Raw genomic sequence first — 20083 nt, forward strand, 5'->3', positions numbered from 1 at the left:
GCAGGGTCACTGGAAACAAATACCATGTGTATGCATCATCTCATGGGGACCTGCATGGGTAGACACAATAATACAAGCATACCTAGGTACTTGTAAGAGTTTTCTTTGAGTGACTCCCTATCCCAGAGGCAGAGTATTGTTGCAAGGATCACATGAGAAGGTGCTGTAAACTAACGTGCTTTGTGAAAGGGAGCGGCCATACTATTACTCCAATTCTCAAAAGGATTTATTATCTCATAAATATTTCTTCCAAAGGCCGTAAGTCATCCGTTCCTGCTCTTCTTTAACTTTCTCATCAACTCATTGCATGAGTTTAATTAATAATCACAACCAGCATTTACATAGCACTTTAGGGTTTGAGAATCTTGTTACACATTATCTCATTTGATCTTAACAACTCTACGAAGCAGATGCTTCTGTCATCCCCATTTTATATTTGAGTTTATGAGTTCGTCCGGAGTCATACACCTAGTAAATGACTGAGGCAAGATTTGAACTCGGGTTCTTCCTGATTCCAGGTCCAACATGACCCACTGTACCACCAAGCTGTCTCCCACAGTGGGTCCACCCAAAGTACTGGGGACCTCTCTTTTGTTCTCTTGTGAGAGAATACCACTGTAGTCAAGGGACAAGCCACTGATTATCCCCCCCCCCCCCCCCCCCTGCCATATGGCCAGACCATCTTCTTTGACTATGTTCTTGGTGCCATTTTCTCTCTGTGGCTCCTGGTTTATAATGGGGGCTGTTCACAGCCCTCTGGGAGCCTTTGGCGATGCTCCACTTCTTGGAACACCGGAGGCTTCTGTGACTCACAATCCTAGGACAAGCCCACAGTGTTGAACTGAAGATGCACATGACTTCTTCTTTATTTCCTCTGAATCAGTGAAACCTTGAGTGCAGTTCTAAGAACTGTGCTAGAACGACATCCTAAGTCTGGGCAAGCTTCTAGTGGACAGGAACAAGGGAAGACTCATCTGAGGCATTTCACAAACCCTACTTGCAGAAGCAACAGCCTTCATAACCCCACGTTTTTGCAATTCACAAACTACATTAAGATCCTTGCTTCAGATTAGGTGGACTTTGAGGAGGCCAACTCTGGGATCCTATGATTTTGTAATATATGTCAGGCACTAGGGGGATCATAGGATCAGAGATTTATGTGTCTAAGGGTCCTTAGAGGTGGAGTCTCATCTCTTTATTTTGTAGATTAGAAAACTGAGGCCCAGAGAAGTTAAGTCACTTGCTCAGGGTCACACAGCCAGTAAGTGTCTGAGGCAGGATTGGAGCCCTGATTTTCCTGACTTCATGGTGATCACTCTCAGGGTGTTTATTAGGAAACTTACTATCAAATTGAGGGGATAAAATATAGATAAATAGAAGGCAAAATACGGTAAGAGCCACACGAGGGTACAGGCAGGAGACAGCAGAGAATGGCAAGTAGATTTGGTCCAAATAATGGTTTTTTTTATGTGATATGTTTTATCCAAAGAAGACGGCACCAAAGTCATCCATGATTGTAGGGGTTTACTTCAGTGGCTTCTTGTTATTCGGATTCTGAGTCACTGCCAAAGCCACACAATCCTGAGCTCGCTCCCAGAGGTACCTTGAGAGACACAAAGGGATGCATGGCCACACACAGATAATAGACTCCTCAAGGAAGCACTCAGAAGAGGATGGCTGAGCGGGAGAGATCACGGAGGAACCCAACAGGGAGGCAGACAACAGGGCCCAGGGGAGGGAGGAAGAGGCGTTCCCCAGGAGGATGGCAGGGGCTCTCCTAGAGAGGGTTACTCACATGGTCCCTTTGGGCACAAGGAGGCTATCATCTCGTGCCAGGCTTCGGTTCTGTCCTCCAGTGGTCACCACTGAGGACCCTTCCTATGGGCAGAAGAAGCAAGAGGAGCTTGAGAGCTTCAGACAAGTGAGCTCCTGACACCTCCCTGTAACTGAACGGACTGCCAGGACCGAGCTTCTCACTGGGATGAGACTGCAGGTGGTGCCTCCTAGGCATCCTGGGGATATTTAGGCCATTCTGTATGTACCTTTTCCAGAGGGGTAATCACTGAGAGCCAGACCCAGGTCTGTCTTTGTGTTTATCCCAGAATGAGAGCTCCTAGAGCATAACTCAGGTCTGTGGCCAAATGTCTGTCCCAGACAGTAACTTCCCAAGGGTGCAGATAGCAAATAGGGATGGTGCTTTTTGGGACATTCGTTTTTTTTCTGAGGGGCTGAGTCTCTGAAGGATTAGCCCAAGTCCCTAGATGTTAGTTCTCTAACCTACTCAGCCATGGTCCTATCAACCTCATCCCAGGAACTTTACCAGCTGCCAAAGCCACACGTCCACACCCAGTTTAGGATCTTTGCTGCTCCCAGATCCGTAGACTGTCACCTGTTATGGGAGAGGGGAAAACATACATCCCTGTGGGGCTCTGATTCATCGGCACCAAGAAGGGTTCTCCCTCTTTGCAGTCACACTGCAGTCCCTAGTCCTACTGTACAGACTCAGGGTCGGGAGCTTCTGAAAAGCTGGGCCCTTTGCCAAGTCAGCTAGCTAGTGTGACTCTCAGACAGCTCGTCTCCATCCCCTTCCTGACGTGAAGGTAAATTTCAGACTTGGACCTTTCAGGGAACTGTTTCCACCCTCCTCAACAACCCCCCCTTGCCAAGGACACTGAGCTGCACTCACATGCATACACCATACTGATGCGTGTATCCACATGTACCTACATATGGTCATGTTCCCCAGGTCCCCATTCATGCTAGCTCCCACTCTATGACCGCCCCAAAGAAGGTCATGGGCTCCTTACCCGTGTCTCATACGTGTCTCCAAACAGGCTGAGGGCGCTCCCTGCCTGTAGCTCTGCACAATGGGCAGCCAGCCATTGCTGAAGGACCAGTGGCTCCATGACAGACCTTGTGCTCAGGGGGAAGGGTGGCTCTTTGAGAAGCTGGTCTACAACCCAGACCAATGAATCAGTGTCCCTCAATACCATCCAGAGCCCTCTGACCCCTCAGCATTCCCTGTTGAGCCTTAGTGGGGACTAAGTGATTGCTCAGTTTCTGAAATGAGTCATGTGGAGAGAGCAGAGCAGGGTGAGGAGAGGGTAGAAGGAAGGTCCCATTCCTGTATGCTCTGTGTTCAACAACCATAGTAATTCCTATTTGATAGGGTTAATGGCTTTAAGTGTGACTTCTCTCAGAGGCATATGGAAACTGAAAAGCTTTCCCTGCCCAAAGGAATTAATTTCTACAGGGGAATTTCGGGCATTCTGGAGGGATGAAGGAGAGAACTCTCTGGGGTTCTAGCACCTCAGGTAGGCTTTTGAAGAAGATAAAAAGGAGACCATTCAGGAAGAGGGATGAGGCCTCATCTGTGGCCCAGCACCCAGAACACAGATCCCACCCCCACACCATTTCTCTCCATGGAGAAAGTCACTCAACACTTCCTCACCTAGGCGGGGTTTTCCTGTCTTGTACTGCTCAGAGTTAAAAAACCTGAAGGTAAAAACATGACACCAGGTAGGTGAGACCCACACAAGAGCATTTGTGTTCACACCCACCCGTCTTGTAACCTGTGTTCTTTGGCTCTCCCTCATCACATACATGTCACATACGACTGTGTCCATATGTGTGAAGCTGAAGAGGCACAAAGATAGGATATGAAGTCAGCTATGTGCACAGCCTCATGGGTATCTTTCCCACATCATGCAGGAATCCAGTCATTCCCCTACATTCATTCTCCAGCCTCATTCCTACCATCACCTCTTGAGACTCTCTGATTCTCTGATCCTTCAGACCTCACTTCTGGTGAGGATGTTTCTTCTTACCCTTAAGAATTATGACATATGAGGGGCGGCCAGGTAGCACAGCAAGTAAGAGCACCAGCCCCAGTGTCAGGATGACCTGGGGATCTAATCCGGGCTCAGATACTTAGCACCAATCTGGGTTCAGATACTTAGCACCACACCCAGAAATAACTGGCCGTGTAACCTTCAGCAAGTTACTTAACCCCGATTGCTTAAAAAATAAAAAAAGAATTATGAGGTATAATGAAAGACAGTTTTGGAGAAGGAAGCAGATTTTTCTAACTTCCAAAGTCTGGTCCCTCCCAGTAGTAAGACTGGGAGGGTTCTAAATTTCTGGGCACGGCACCAGGGCCTGAGACTACCATCTTTGACCCAAGCATAATGTGCTGGGGACAAGGCAGGAGAGAAGGGGAGGGCAAATGATATTAAAAGGTAGCTGGCAAAGTAGAAAGAGGACTGGATTTGGAATCTGAAGACCTGGATATGAATCCTACCTCTCCCCCTTAAAACCTGCGAAGGCTAAAGCAAGTCATACCTAGCCTCTCTGGGCCTCGGCTCCTCCTGAGGAGGCTTACACCAAGTGAACACAAAGAATGAGATGACCTTCTGGCTATCAACCAATGATGCTACCTGGAAGCCCAAGACCATTGGGCGGGGGGGGGGGGGGGCGCTGAAGTGCTCTCCTCTCCCTCACTTACTCTTGGATGATTGGTGCTAGCTGCGTGCCGAGATCCTCACAGTAGAACCACTTTTCAAAAAGGACGTTTGTGGTGTCTCCAACATAGTATCTGCAGAGAGAGATGGTAGGTGTCGATGAGCTGACCTATATGTGTGTGTGTGGGGGAAGGGACAGGTATCCTGTACTCCCTCCTGCTAACTGATTCAACATGGGTTGTCTCTAACTAGGTTCTAACTAGGGATATGCCTCTTGACTGCCTCCCATTGACCCTAAGCGGGACTTATAGCAATGATGGCCAAGCTGTATTTTCACTGTGCCCCTTCCACCTCTACCTTCCTCCTCCCCTTTACCACCCAACTTCCGGCAAAAGATCATCGTAGAGACAGGAACAGGGGTGCACAGGAGGAATTGTTCCATCACCCCCTCTCTTTTGGGTTCCTTGTTCCCCAGGCCACAGGCCACCCAAAATGCCCTTTATGCTTCTTTATGACTGCTGCCACAGTTTCACCAGTGATCCTGACTCTCTCTTCTCTGAAGGTGAGTCCATTCTTCCCTTCCTCCCTCTGCAAGCTACCCCTTACTCCCTGTTTCCTTGCTTGAGAAGCCACACCTGATGCAGGTCTTTTGAAGAGTCTTTTGAAAGACTCTTCTAGGGCCTAGGTTTCCTAAGCAGAGTTCATGGTCCTAATCTATGCCTTTCTAACCCACCCCCCCAGGGGGAAACAAGACCTTAGTCCTAAAGGGAGAAGGGAGTTGGGTGCAACGCACATGCCAATCTTGTTTTTCCACCCTCTCTCCCTTTTGTAGCCCAATGCCTTTAGAACCTTATGTCACCAGACTCCCCAGGAGGCCCATGGATGGATTTCTGTGAACTTGGATGGGGATAAAACACGTCCTTATTTTCATTAACTTTCATTTTCCTTTATGAGCCTATGCATTCTATTTCCTTCACTTTAAAAGAAGATTCTAAGAAGAGGTCCATAAGCTTTATCAATCTGTTGCCAAAAAATGCATTTCCCAGAAAGGGTGAAGAAGCCCTACTTTAGAAAGAGGCTGGGTATCTCTGAGCTCTGCCCTGTAGTCCAAGTCTGTCATGCCTGTCTTGATCCCAGTGGTCCCGCTGCAGCTATGAAGAGGGTTCTGAACTAGTTGGTCCCTAAGGTCCTTCTAGGCCACCATTCTGTGATTCTATTCCACTCCCTCGTCCAAAGCACCAAAGTACCATATTGGGATTGTATGTGACCATGGTAGGAGTCACCACTGTTATTACACAGGGCAGAGTTATCAGGCTGTCAGGGGTTTAGGAGGTCACTGAGTTCACTCCACACTCTTCCTACCCATAGATCCTACAAATGAGACAGTATTTGTAAAGTACTTTGCAAATCTTAAAATGCTACACAAATGCTAGCTCTTTATTATTATTCTATTATTGTTACTGTTAGCATAGCCAGGTTAGTGGTGTCTGGTCTTTCCTTAGCCTAGCATTGACCCAACCTGTTGTTAAATGAGGAATTTCTGATTGCACAGCCTCCTCCTGACATCCCCTGATATGTCTATTAACCAGAAAACTTTTCCACTGGTCAAATTTGAGCCATTTTCTCACTGTAGGTGGCTCCGTCTCACCCAATGACTAAGCTGTGCTATGATGACTCACACCCTTGGACAGAAGTGTCCCCATGTTTTCCCTGGGGTTGTGTGCCTTGAAACCCAAAGGAGGTACAAGTTTGTTACCTGAGCCCATCTATCTCTGTCTTCAGTCTTTGTCGCTCTATGACCAGCCCCATAGTATTGGCAAACCTCTGTGGGGAATGGGGAATGCCAGCTGGCAGGAGAAATATCTGGAGGTCAGACAGGAAAGAGTTTTTGATCATCAGTAGGGACAGTGACATCAATTGGAGCTTCAGCTACCATACCTGCTCAGTTGGGGATGGGAAAAGGAAGTTGGCAGGAGGGTAGCTACTCACCATGGGTTAATCTTTCTTTGGCCAGTCACATTTCACCTTGGGGAATAAGGAAAAACCTAAGACCATGCACAAAGGGGCTGAGGACCAGCTGACTCATGTGCCTATGCATGGGCTGACAGGGAGCCAGTAGCCAGAACTTACAGTAGAGAATCCAGGGGACAGGTGTGCTGTGGACATATGGGGTCCTCTAGTGGGTCACAAGATGGTGATTAGCCCTGTAAGCATGCTCCCAGTCATGGAATCGCAGAATTTGAGAGCTGGAAGGTTCCTCAATGGCCATCTCATCCAACCCATACCCAAAAGGAACACCTTCACCACGCACCTGACAGGTGGTCATCCAATCTCTTCTTGAAGACTCCAAGGAAAAGGCACCTCCTTGAGGCTTCCTGGGTTGGCCTTTTCCTCCTTGCCTAGGCCTTCTACCCTTCCTGAGACTACCCTCATGCCCCTCTTTATAGAGATAGACCTGAAACTCCTTCTCCCAAGGGTCTTCCCCAGAACCTTCCCTACTCAGTCATTCCAGGGTCCTCAAAGGCAGAACTACCCAGTCCCAGGACCCCTTCCCTTCTTTTACTCACCTCCCCCTGGCGGATGAGCACATCTCGGTGTTGGCCTTGCTCCAAGATCTTAAGAACCATATGACCTTCAATCTGGTAAAAGAGCTAAGGCAGGAAGGAATGATTTAAACCCTCACCACTGAGAATTCCTTAGTGCTTAGGATATCCTGATGTATCAGAACCTAACTACTCCAGGAATAACTAAAAATTCTCCTGGTGGGATTTATAAATGGCTTAGGAGCCTCCCTGGCCACCCACCCACACCCACACCCACACACACACTGGACACACCACAAACCACTACAAGCATTTAACAGATATCCTATGGATAAACCACACATACATAATGAACACGTCAAGCAGATGCTACAGACATGTCAAGGCCATACCTTCACCTAAGAAGGAGGCGGTGCAGGAAGAACCAGTGTACTCAAAGTCAAAAGATCTATGTTTTGAGTCCCAAGTCAATTGCTTGACCTCTGTGAGCCTTAGTTTCCTCATCTGTAAAATGGGAATAGTCATAGTGATTCACTATACAGGGAGTGTCAGGAAAGTGCTATGTGAATTCAAACTATGGTCTTTGGTGAGCTCTGAGTTATTCCTGCTCATAAGAAGGAGACCACATAAAAAACTTTCCTGAGTTTTCAGTTTTCAGTGACTGGACCTAGTTGGGGTGGTAGTAGGTGGAAGCCTGGAGGGCTGTGAGGCTGACCACCGGGGAGCTGTGGGGTATGTCTTCTTCTAGCACCATAGGGAGGGGAGAGCAGCTGTTCTTCCAGCATTTTATTCTAGTCAGGGTTTTCTTAAATAGCTTAATTAATAGTGTTTACTGAAATCAGCCCTGAGGCTAGGAAAAGGAGGAGGAGGAAGAAGAAAAAGAGGAAATATTTTTTTTCCTCTGTCACATTATCTGCAGAATATAGCAACACTTGACAGACAGACAACAGGGGTCTATGAATTCTTGCTGCAGGACCAACTGAGAGAAATCAGGCCAGAGTTTGAAGGATAACAAGCTCCTGGCACAAGAATTAGATGAAAAAAAAATAAGCAGATTTCCCTAACAATGGGTCAAGTGCTGAGGGAGAGCCTGGTGGAATGACTTTGACCTGTGGACCCTTTCTCCAGGATTGGGCTGAGAACAAAAGAGGAAGAAATAGAACCTGAGATAGCATATTTAGCCCTTGGATCTTTGTGGGGAGTCATCCCACATTTTTAGGCCCATTTTTTTGACATTTAAGAAGGGCTCAAGTCATATACAGGAGTATTCTCTTAGGGGCCACCCAATGAAGACTTAGAACCTGGATTTTCTTAATGATCTGTAAAGAGAAATGCAAGGGAGAAGGGGCAGACCTAATTCATCTCTTGGTTATCCATCAATAGCAGTAGAAGGGAGAAAAGGCATAGAGTCTTGGAAAGGGCCCTGGATCTGGAGTGAGTGCTTGTTGTTGGGCAGTCATTCAGCCATGTTCGACATTTTGTGACCCCCGTGGACCATAGCATTATCTCCTGAAATCTAAGTTCATATTCATTGCTTCCATGATACTATCTATCCATCTCTTCCTCTGCCATCCCCTTTTCCTTTTGCCTTCAGTCTTTCCCAACATTGGGGTGTTTTCCATTGAGTCCCATCTTCTTATTAGCTAGCCAAAGTATTTCTACCTCAGCTTTAGTATTTGACTTTCCACTGAATAGTCTGAATTAATTTGTTTGAGTGTTCTAATATCAACTTTACCACTTAGTGACTGGGGGACCTTGGGCAAAACACTTTACTTCACTGGGACTCGGGTTCCTCATCTATAAAATGAAAGTGTTGGATTTAATGGCTTCTAAGGCTTTTTTCCTAGATCTAAATATAAGAATAGTCCCCAAATAATAATTACTCCAAAACAGCAGTTAATAATGCTGCCCCCATTCACCAAAAAAAGGAAGTTTTTGGTTTCAGAAAGAAATATAAAATAAAATACCCAACGGCTACCATGGACAAGATTATTTAGCATTCATGTACTGCTAAAGTTTATAGATGGGGAAACTGAGGCACAGAGAGGTTATGTGACTTGCTCAAGATCACATCCCTCCCAAATATCCAATGTAGTATTTGAACTCAGATATTCCTAATTCTAAGTCCCAAACTTTAACCACTGCCCAACTTAGCTGCTGCTTCTTTTGATTCTTTTGATGGATTTAGTATACTCATGGGCTCCACTAACTCTGCCTGTTTGTATGTCTACCCATATATCTTTCTCGATGGTACAGTATGATAGAGCTTCTGCAGTCAGGAAGACCTGAGTCCAAATCCAGCCTCAGATGTGTGATCACAGGCAAGTTGCTTTACTTGCATCTGCCTCAGTTTCCTCTTCCGCAAAAGGGGGATAATAACCACATCTACCTCCCAGAGTTGTTGGGAGGCTCAAATGAGATAACTCTCAACGGCTTAGCACAATGCCTGGCACATAGGAAGCACTGTATAAATGTGAGTTGTTATTATCATCATCATTCTGTCTGACTCAGACCAACACTGAACTGAGTCTGTTTTTCCTCAATTCACACCAACTCCTTGGGGCAGCAAATAAGGAGAGGGAAAGGGGGCTGTGCTAGACACCATAGGGACCTTCTGCTTCTTTGATTATTTGCTGTAATTAATCCACTGAAATAATGAAGTAATCCACAGATTGGCATATCATCAGACTTTTTCAGACATTCCTTGTTCTTTGGGGGTCATGTCTGGAGTGCTGTGAGATGGTATCTTGGTCCCTGTGGTGGCTTCGAGGGACCCATTTGTGCTGCCAGTAACCTGTGTGATCCACTAAGTTCAATTTCCCAAAGTAGAGGGGAATGAGCCGCAATACTCATAACCATCCTAATTATAATAACGTTTATAGAATATGTTAAAGTTTGAAAAGCACTTTACATAGGCTATCTGATTGGATCCTCACAACCACCTTAGGAGGTAAGTGCCATAATTATTCCCATTTTAAAGATGAGGAAACTCAGGCTGAGAGAGGTTCTTTGACTTGCCTAGGGTCACAGAACTAGCTGTGGCTAGCTGAGGCTCCCAGAGTCTCTCCATCTCTCCATGGATTAGGGTTCTCCTCAATCACAAGGATTCAGCAACTTCAAATTCCAGCTTCCCAGCCCCTAGGACTGTGAAAGAGGGAAGGAGTGCATTGTACTTAAGCCCTCCTCTCTGAGTGCAGTTCCCCAGGACCCCCTGCTCCACGGGGCAGCTAGCTCATAGGCCTCTCTAAAACCAGCATCCTGTTCTCTGACTCAGAAGAAGAGCAGCATCTCTAACCTCAGGACATCTGCCTGGGCTGTGAGTGCTTACATGCAGAGCCAACATCAGCAGTTATTTTGGGGCAAGCATGTGGCAACAATTATTCTAATTCCCTGTGATGTTAAAGTGCTAATTACAGATTCCCTCCAAATGCCCTTCTCTCATTTACTGCTTTTTCTGATCAACCCATGGAGCTATCCCAAGGTTCTAGGCAGCTTCTGTCTCACATTGTGGATTCAAAGGGTTTTGGAAACACAATGGAGCTGTTATATGTGGTGGGTAGGGTAGAGAAAGAGAAGTAGACAAGATTTAAAACAGGACGTTAGTGTGCCCTGAGGAGGAAGATGGACTGAGGAGAGACAGATAGAAGTCCATCTGCTGGAGACAGACAGAGACAATAAACACAAAGAGATGAGAGAAAGGCTCAGAAAGACAGACATCAATGAACCTGGAGCCATCTACACACATTTAGGGACAGGAAAGAGAAAGAAAAAATGGAGAGGCTGACTGAGATGAAGACAGGGAGATATTGAGAAAGATTCTACCACAAAGAGACTAAAGAAGTCTAGAGCCAATGGTGGCCATTTCTTAACCCACCCAACTTCACTAGAGAATGACCTTTTTTTTTTTTTTTTGGTAACAAAGAACTGGTATTAAAGTAGATGCCTGTCATTGGGGGAATGGCTAAACAAATTCTGGTGCATGTAATGGGATATTAATGTGTTGTAAGAAATGACTATGGGTGATTCAGAGAAATATGGTAAGATGTGAATTTTGCTTATTTCTTATTCTATAAAGATATGAAAAGAAATCCATAAACATATTATGGAAAGCAATACATACATACATACACACACACATACATACATATATATATATATAGAGAGAGAGAGAGAGACAGACAGACAGACAAACAGACAGACTCAAAATCATAAAATGGAAAGAATGATATGATCAAACTGAATGTTGGGTAACTGTATTGACCAAGCTTGGACCCAGAGATGAGAAGGAAATATGTGCTTCCTTCCTTTTTTTGGAGAAGTGGAGAGGCTATGGGTATGTAATATGATATCAGACATGGTAGTTTGAGGAAGTCACTTAGTAATAATAGCTAGCATTCATATAGCACTTTAAGATTTGCAAAGTGTTTTTCATATATTATCTCTTTTGGCCCTCAAAACAACCTATTATTATCTTCATTTTACAGACGAGGTAATAGAGGCAGGCAGAGATTGTGACTTGACCAGTGTCACACCACTAATAAACATCTGAGGTCAAATTTGAACTCAGGTCTTCCTGACTCCAGAATCTTTATGTATTGCATCATCTAGCTGCCTCTCCGAGTTAACTTATCCTCTCTAACTTTCAGTTTTCATCTATAAAATAAGGAGAATGAACTTGATGATCTTAGGGTTCCTTCTAACTTTGAATCTGAGACCCTCTGTCACATGAATGAAGCTTATGGATGTTAAGGGACTTGCCTAGGGTCAGGAGTGGTAAAGGGGCCAATGGTCTTAATTTAGGGGAGATAACTGTCCTATTTAGGCAGCTAGGTGACTCAGTGGACAGAGTTCTAGGTCAGGAGTCATTCACTAGCTTTGTGAACCTGGGCAAGTCACTCAACCTCTGTTTCCGTTTCCTCATCTAGGATGAGGATAATGAAAGTATTTACTTCCTAGGGTTATTGTGAAGATCAAAAGAGACAATATGTGAAAAAACACTTTGCAAATCTTACAGTTCTCTATCAATATAAATGCTAGTTATTATCACAGTTCGTGAAGCCTGCGGACTTTTGAGTTTTTCGGTGCAAATAGTGGAGCCTAGAATTAAACCCAAACCCAACACTTTTTCCACTACATTTCTTTAAACTACTCCACACTTCTTTGTTTTTCTGTCAGACTCAAAAAAAAAAATAGGTTGAAAATTTCCAACATCTTTTTAGCAAAGAATTAGTTGGATCTAATCAGCTCTCAATCCCTTTTTTCAATTCCCATCCCCTCCATTCACTCTTCAATCCCTCCTTTCAACTCGGGCCCCCTCCACTCAGCTGATTTGTCTTTACTCAGCCCCCATGATGACATTCAGCCCAACACACACTCAGTAGCTTCACATTCACAAATTGGGATCTTTGGCAGGTGAGGACAACATGACACAATTTCCAAGGAACTGCTTAGTTTGTGCTCAGAGCAGGGTTCTAAGCACACGAACCTCTTTCCCCAGCCTCTCCTACCATGCTAACCCTGGGTGTCTGACCATCAGTCACCCCCTCAACCTAGCTTTTCCACAGTGTTGTCCCTGTGAATGGGGGTTGAGGGAAGGTGGGGACAGAGGAAGGTACTTCCTCATGGAAACAACCAGCAGACTCGGTAGGTCTTGAGAATCCTAGTCTGTTTTGTCTAATTGCTAATGATGTCATAATAAATAAAAGCTGAGGCTCTCCATCCACCATCAGAACTTGAGCCTCTTGAAGGCACAGACTGTACTTCTCTCCTCTGTCAGCCCAGGGCTACCCAAGAGTATAGGTCATTTGAGGAAGTCACTTAACAATAATAGCTAGAAGCTGGAAGTGAGTGTGTGTGCCTGCAGTGATTATGTCTACACCTCAGGAGGGCCGGAGAATATTCAGTAACAATGATTTCCTTCTAACTGATTTACCACATCATCCCTTTTTTATCCACTTCTCTTACCCATCCCACATTTTTGCAAATTACACACTTGGCCAGTATGGAAACAGCTGAATGAATGAATGCAAATTCTTCCTCTTTGCCACACAGAGGACATCCCCACCCCTTCAGGGCCCATACCTCTTCTCCTTCCTCAATGTGGTAATCCTTCCTTTGGTTTGGACCTCCAACAAACATGATTTTAAGCTGGCTCTGATGCCTGCAAATAACATATAGAGGCAGTAAGGTCAGAGCCTAAGAAAATGGAGGCTGGACATGAGAGAAGAGGGGCTAAAGGAGCAGTCCCAAGATGGAACTAGGAAGGGGAATCTCTATAAGCTTCAGAAAAGAAAGGTTACAACTGACTTGATTTTAAACAATACAAAACAAAAAAACTTGAAAATAGAATCTAATGGAATTTCTTTATTACATTCTACATCACAGCCCTCTCAAGACAATAGTCTTCATTCTGTTTTACTGGTGATTTTTAGTTTCATTTTCACTTGGTTCTAAATATGTAATCTAGGTTGCCTCTGTGTAAACATCTGAGACTGTCTTGGGTTGAAAGTCCATTAGGGTTCAAGGCCTAATTGCCATACCTTCTCTTTTCTGTCCCCTTACCCTCCCGACCCCACCAAAAAGGTACACAGTCCAGTTGACTTAGACAACCCAATTAAGACTGGGATGGAGTTTATTTACTTATTCAAAAGCCTTAGGTCAAACTCTCAAACTGGTAGAAAAAGATCTGAAACTTTGCCCTCCCCAAAGCCTACTTGGCAAAGAGTGCCTTTTTTTTTTTTGCTGGTTTTCCATTTTGAGAGATTACAAGGAATCCAATCCCACACACTATACTTGGTCCAATAAATTAAAAAATCCCAGAATATTAGTCCTGGAATGAACTTTAAAGATTATCTAACCTCATACTCTTTATTTTTACAAAGGACAAGCTAAGGTAAACTGAATTCCTTAAGGTCTCAAATCCAATGGGGCACAGCCAAGACTAAACTATAGACTCTTGGTCGACAGGTGAAAAGACTTCCAAGAAATAATTTGGAGCTATGTTTCCTAAATCACTAATCTGTTCATACCCTTCAACCTAGAGATAACACTACTAGGTCTATACTTCAAGAAGATCAAAGAAAGAAGAAAAGGACCCATACTTAAGGAAATATTTATGGCAGTTCTTTTTGTAGTGGCAAAGTAATGGAAATATAAGGAGGTGCCTATCATTTGGGGAACAGCTGAGCAAAGGAAAGCATATGAGTACAATGTAATATTATCATGTCATAAGAAATTACAGAGGGACTGGTATCAGAGAGATCTGGGGAGGCTTGTATGCACAGTGAAGTGAGCAGAACCAAAGCAATTTATACAATAAAGACAAGAGTGTAGACAAAACAACAAACAGGTGAAAGACTTAAGACCTCTGACACAGTGACTGACCAAAATTTGGAGGATTCACCATGAAACATGGTAGCCATCTGCTGACAGAGTGGTAGTAGATTCAGGCTGTAGGAAAGGCATACATTTTTGTACAGGTCTATGTGGGAATCTTCTTCTTGCTTGACTATCCATACATATTTGTTATAAGGGTTTTGTCTTTATATATACTTTTTCAATTAAAGGGAGGTAGGAAGGAGGAGATTGGGATAGGATTCTTCCCCCAATTCCCAAATTAGAGAAGAATGAAAGCCAGAAGGAATCACAAACAAGCAGGTCAGCTTTGAAAGTTACATTTTGAATTTATCATATACTTGACAAACAAGCTTTATGTTTACAGTTTCAATATGATCCTTTCTTTCTGTTCTACAATATGAATGGAAATACTCATTGTATTGGTATCTGTTAAAGTCATAAAAGAAAGTGAAAAGGAGGAGAAAGAAGAAGAAAAAAGTCAAGATTTCCATGTCAGTGCTCTGTCTGATTTTGCTGATATTTGGGATTCCTCTCCTATAACATATCCGTCTGAATTATCTAATTACCCCATTAGGCTTCCTAACAACCTGACTCTAGGTCACTTTTTGATCTCTTCTGCTGGAGAAACGCATGCATTTCTGACTAGCTAGCAGTGGTATCATCTTTTCCCAGTCAAAGCTCCAGTGTTCTTTTAAAAGCTCCATTCTGTCCAGTCCTAGCCTAGAACTTGTTCTGAAGGGCTGTACTTGGTATTTGCATCAAAGAGAATGCACTGAAGGCTAAGTGGGCCCAAACTTTATTTGCAAGTGATTTTGGAGCTGGGACCTCATCATCCTATAAAAACAACATTAATAAAGGGCAGTAAGCTAGCCAAAGCCCACTTAATTCAAATGCAGCTGAATTATAGCACTCAAGAAGATAACCAGCTTTTATGACATTATTTCTATGGGAAAATTCAATCTGTGTTATGATGAGAAATTTCCCTCTTGAATTGTACCCCTTAAGAAGAGGTAAGAACCTCTTATGGTAAGAATCTCCATCAACCCCCTTGGGAGGTGGGATGAGATTTGATAGGTAGACAATAAGAAAGAGTGAGAGGAAAGTAGAGGTAGATAAGGCTTTTATTAGAGGGTAGCATAATGGAAGGAGCATTAAAATGGGAGTCAGGTGACCTGCATTCTAATTCTAACTTTGTTACTAATTAAGACCTTTAAGCACCTTCTCTGATCCTGGGTTTTCTCATCTATAAAGTGACAACAGTTAGATTATAAAACCTGAGTGGTAGAAACTTTAAAGCCCTGGGCTGCTGTGGAATGGAAGAGACTCCAAGGTTTTAGACCTGTGAGACTGGGAAAATCTTCTCCAAAAAGATTTGGAGAAAAGAGGAAAAAGATGACACATTAAGCTGGAAGTGCCATTGGCACCATCTGGTGGAAAATATTGAAGAGGCTTTTTGGAGCTGTGGAACTAGGGCTTGAGAAAGAGATCAGGGCTGGTCATGGTGGTGTCCAGTTTTGGTCCCAGCTACTGGGAGAGACTGAGGCTAGCGAGACTAGTTAGCTAGTTAGTTCAGGAGCTCTGAGTGACAGTAAAGATAAAACTAATTGAGTCTTTGAACTAAATCTAACATCCATCTAAGGAGATTTTAGGATCCAGGAACCACCAGGCTGTCCAAGGAGGGGTGAACCAGTCTTGGTGAGAAATGAAGCAGGCCAAAGCTTGAATACTGATCAGCAGTGGGATTAGGCCCATGAATGGCCAATTGCATTTTCAGCCTGGGCAAGAAAGGGAGATACAGGGAAAGAAAGGAAAGAAGGAAGGAAGAATGGAGGAAAGGAGGGAAAGAAGGAAGGAAGATGAAAAGAAGGAAGGCAGGCAGGAAGAAGGAAAGGCAGGAAGGAGGAAAGGAAGGAAAAGAGGAAGGAGAAAGAAAAGGAAGAAAGGAAGAAAAAGAAGGTAGTGCTAGAGCAATAGTTAGGGAGTCACCTCACAGAACAAAGGCAAATAAAAATGAATGAGATTAAGAGGCAGTTTGGTAGTCTGGATAGAGAACTGGCAGCAGAGCCTAGGGTTCAGTTAGGTGAGTGGGGGTAAATCACTTAATATCTCAATGCCCCTTAGGGAAACTAGAAATTGCAAAATAATTGTTGATAACCATTGGTAGAGGGTGTTTCCCCAACAGCAGTCCCCTCCACCAATGAAATCACAGGTCTGGTTAAAAAATAAAAGTGAACTCACCACTGGAGAGAGTACAGAAACAGGAAGGTCAAAGGCTGAGGTAGCAGGTGAGAGGTGGGAGGTAGTGGGTGGGAAGTGGGAGGTGAGCCAACGAAGTAGGAGAAAAAACAGGATAATAGAGTTCCTCTGGTTGTCTGGCAGGAGTTTCAAGAGAAAGATGGAAGTTATATTAATGGAAGCAAAAGGTCCAAATTGAGAGGAAGACAGAATGAAAGAGAATTTGAATGTAACCACTGGTGTGCAACATCTGGTTATTATGTATGTTTGAATTAGATGAACTGCCCCCAATCAAATTCTTTCTGAAGCAAGTGAATGGATACTTTTCTTCATTTCCTGAAGTTCCATAAATGGAAGAAAAAAAAGGGAGGGGAGCTATTCAGAGGAGTGGAAGGTGGGGTTCCACTAAAGGATGGATTTTCACTCATCCTTGTGGTAGCGAGTCTCTTGGGGAAAGGGGATCAGTTCAGAACTGGGGAGCCTTTTTCCAGTTTCTCTCCTGACCAGGCAGGGGACAGATGGGACAGGAAGGTGCTCAAAGCCTTACAAGCTAATCCTCATCTTATAGCCATGGCAGAAAAAAGCCTACAATTCTGGTATTTACAAGGTCCCACCCCACAACTGTAATCTCCATTAAAGAAACAGGAACAGAGATTGAAGGGAGAACCTAGAACAGCACAGTCCTTGCATACCCCTGGTAGGGAAATAGCTGTCTATATGTTACTTTTCAGTCAGGAAGAGACCAGCATGACAGCAGTGCCATCTGGGAGTTCTCTTGAGCCCCATAGAACTCTTGAGGGACAGAATTAGGGTTAAGAGGCCAGACGGGTGGGAGTGGTTGGGGATGGCGGAGATATATGTAAAGGGACTATGCCACCAAGAAAGACAGCACCCTCAGCTGAACCTGAGACCCCTTCACCGTTCTTGGAAGCTGTCTCTTTTACTGCTGTCAATCAACCAACCAATCAAGTTTTTATTAATTATGTACTGGGCACTGTGCTAGAGATACAAGAGCAAAGTATGAAACAATCCCTACTCACAATGAACTTACATTCTAATGAGGAAGACAAGTGCATATTAAAAATATATACAGCATAAATATAAAGCGAATACCTACAAATATATCTATATATACACACACATATATATTTAATATAATGTGCTTTGGGAGAAAGGGCACTAGTTTTGGGGATCAGGAAAGGCTTCAATGCAGAAGAAAGTGCCTGATCTGTATCTTGAGAAAAAAATATTTTTCTGCCTTCTAATTCCTCCTGATTCCTCCAGATCTGTTGCCTGGGTATGGACAAGAGTGCTCCCCCACCTCAGCTCTCAATCCCCCTAGAGGATTCTGGAAGACTAGAAATTGCAGAGCAATAGTTGATCATTGTTAGGATGTTAGGAGTTTCCCCAGACGTAATTCCCTCCTCCAAAGAAAGCACAAGTCTGGTTAAAAAATAAAAGTGAGCTCACCACTGGAGAGAGTATAGAAAGAGGAAGGTCAGAGGCTGAGAACAAAACTTTGGGAAAGGTTCACATCTAGCAGGTGAGAAGAGGAAGATGAACCAATGAGTCAGTGAAGGAACTGGAGAAAGATTGGTGGTAGGGAGGAAAACAGGATAATGGAGTTCCTTTAGTGGACAGTGAGGAGTTTCAAGAGAAAGAGGGAAGTTATATTAATAGAAGCAAAAAATGCAAATTAAGAGGAAGAGAAAAAAGTTTACTCACTCCTCAAAATCCAAAAACTTAAATATCAACGAAGAGGGAAGTTGAAATGCAGACAACATAAATAACTGAAGTCACAGAGGGGATATCCACATTCTAGTCAGAGATAGTTGGTGCCTTACAGGGCAAACTGATTCCTTTTCCTATCTCATCTCCAGAATGGAGCCTCTCTCTCATTCTTCCCAGCTTGTTAAGGTTGGTATTACTCAAGTAAAGGGTTTTTCTCTCCTCTAGGTTCTTAGGTTCTATGACTGTCCTAGCCATTTGACCTGCTGCCATAGGAGTGTCCCCTTCAGCCTACACGAGATTATCTTTTGCTAGGGTCTCAAAACACTTCTTTCATTCGGGAATTTCAAACCAGGGCACCCCCAGTTATGACTCCCCACTCCTATTAAGTACAGACTTCAGGGTTTGAGCTCAGTTGCCAAGGAGGAAGGTTAATCCCCAAAACCCAAGTAATGTTTCCAATCGTCCCTCTCCTCCACCTCTAGTCATCTGGTTGAAGCATTTACCTCAACAGGAGACCCTGGACCTGATAATCTCACTAGAACACAAATCCTTTGCAGAAGAGACCCATTTATTTCATGGGACAAAGGGGTTGGGGAGGAAGGAAGGACTCACATGAGCTTGTTGCAGACTGGGGGGTGAAAGGAGGATTTGTTTTTCTCGATCCACGCCTTCACATTCACTTGGAGCTCCATGATCAAGCTTGGGGGAGAAGCAGACGACTACCCAGGGCCTCTGCGGGGAACTGAGTCTAGTCAAGAAGCGGCTCCTCCCCCAGGATCAAGGGGAGGCTCGCTAATTAGCATCCTCTGGCTCAAAGGGCGACCTACTCCTGGGGGACCTGGACTCAACCCCAGGCACCCATGTTCGCAGGGCTGGAGCCACCCCCTCTGCATTCGCTCTAGAACCCACCCCTCTACCCTCTGGAATCCACTCCCTCAGTCCCCTAGCGGGTCCAAGCCAGCCCGTAAGTGGGGTCAGAGGAGGGGCCCTGGAGGTGTTTGGTTTCGTGACTGGGAGTGGAGGACTGTGGTTGGAGAGAGGATGTGCAGGGAGGCGGGGACCTCGGGGTTTACCTTTCCTTTACCCGGAAAGTCCAGGGTCCCCGCCCCCGCCCCCGCCCCGTCCACTCTTTTCTCTTCATTCCTGGTTTTCTTGCTTACTGGAACTTTCTTGAATTCTCACGGTGGGTGAAAGCAGCTTACTTAAGCACCATTTGCCATCCGGTTGCGGTTGTTTAGTTTTTTTTTGCCTTTCTTTTTCTGTCTTTTCCCTTTTCCTTCCCATAAAATTGGGAGGATACCCAGAGAGAGAAGGCAACTCCAGTGAGGATGTCCCAGGGAAAGGAAGCCCAGTGGCATAAGGAATTGCTGAGGAGAGTGGCATGAATTTGAGTGGGGAGACGCTATTTGTGCGGAAGAAGCCAGAAGCAACAGTTTCCGCTGAAGCTAGAAAGCTCCTGCTGCTACGAAGTGCCCCCACCAACAGTAGTGCGACCAGAATCTGTGTTGGGGGGTGGGAGGGAGTGACGCTCCTAAGAGTGGGCCCCCATAAAAAATCTGAGCGGAAGTTCTGCCATAACCCACGACGTTATATTGTCTTCCTGAACCAGGATGATGTGATTAGCCTGAGTCTGGAAGAAATCAGATCCCTTGCAAAAGATGCTAAGTTGTGGAAAGTACAGCTTTCGATAAAAACAGAAACGCAGTTCACACTGGTCTGACTATATCTTATGAAACCAAAATTGGTCAAGATATTAAA

At 44.6% G+C, this 20083-nt stretch overlaps 1 protein-coding gene across 1 annotated transcript; it reads right to left on the reverse strand.

Annotated features, from left to right (window-relative positions):
* Positions 1-208: 208 nt before the first annotated feature.
* On the reverse strand, positions 209-19266 carry HAAO (3-hydroxyanthranilate 3,4-dioxygenase). The gene is made up of 10 exons (XM_069071591.1): positions 18938-19266; positions 13085-13163; positions 7028-7111; positions 6217-6323; positions 4505-4594; positions 3452-3495; positions 2808-2953; positions 2321-2389; positions 1796-1878; positions 209-1603 (listed from the first exon to the last, which is right to left on the reverse strand). Exons 1-10 carry the CDS (start codon positions 19015-19017, stop codon positions 1525-1527), a joined length of 861 nt encoding a protein of 286 aa, XP_068927692.1. The 5' UTR covers positions 19018-19266; the 3' UTR covers positions 209-1524.
* Between the last annotated feature and the right edge of the window lie 817 nt (positions 19267-20083).

Source organism: Petaurus breviceps, unplaced genomic scaffold (assembly GCF_028583685.1).
Source record: "Petaurus breviceps papuanus isolate PSGF00001 unplaced genomic scaffold, PetGlider_PUasm1.0 90842, whole genome shotgun sequence".
Classification (NCBI taxonomy): domain Eukaryota; kingdom Metazoa; phylum Chordata; class Mammalia; order Diprotodontia; family Petauridae; genus Petaurus; species Petaurus breviceps.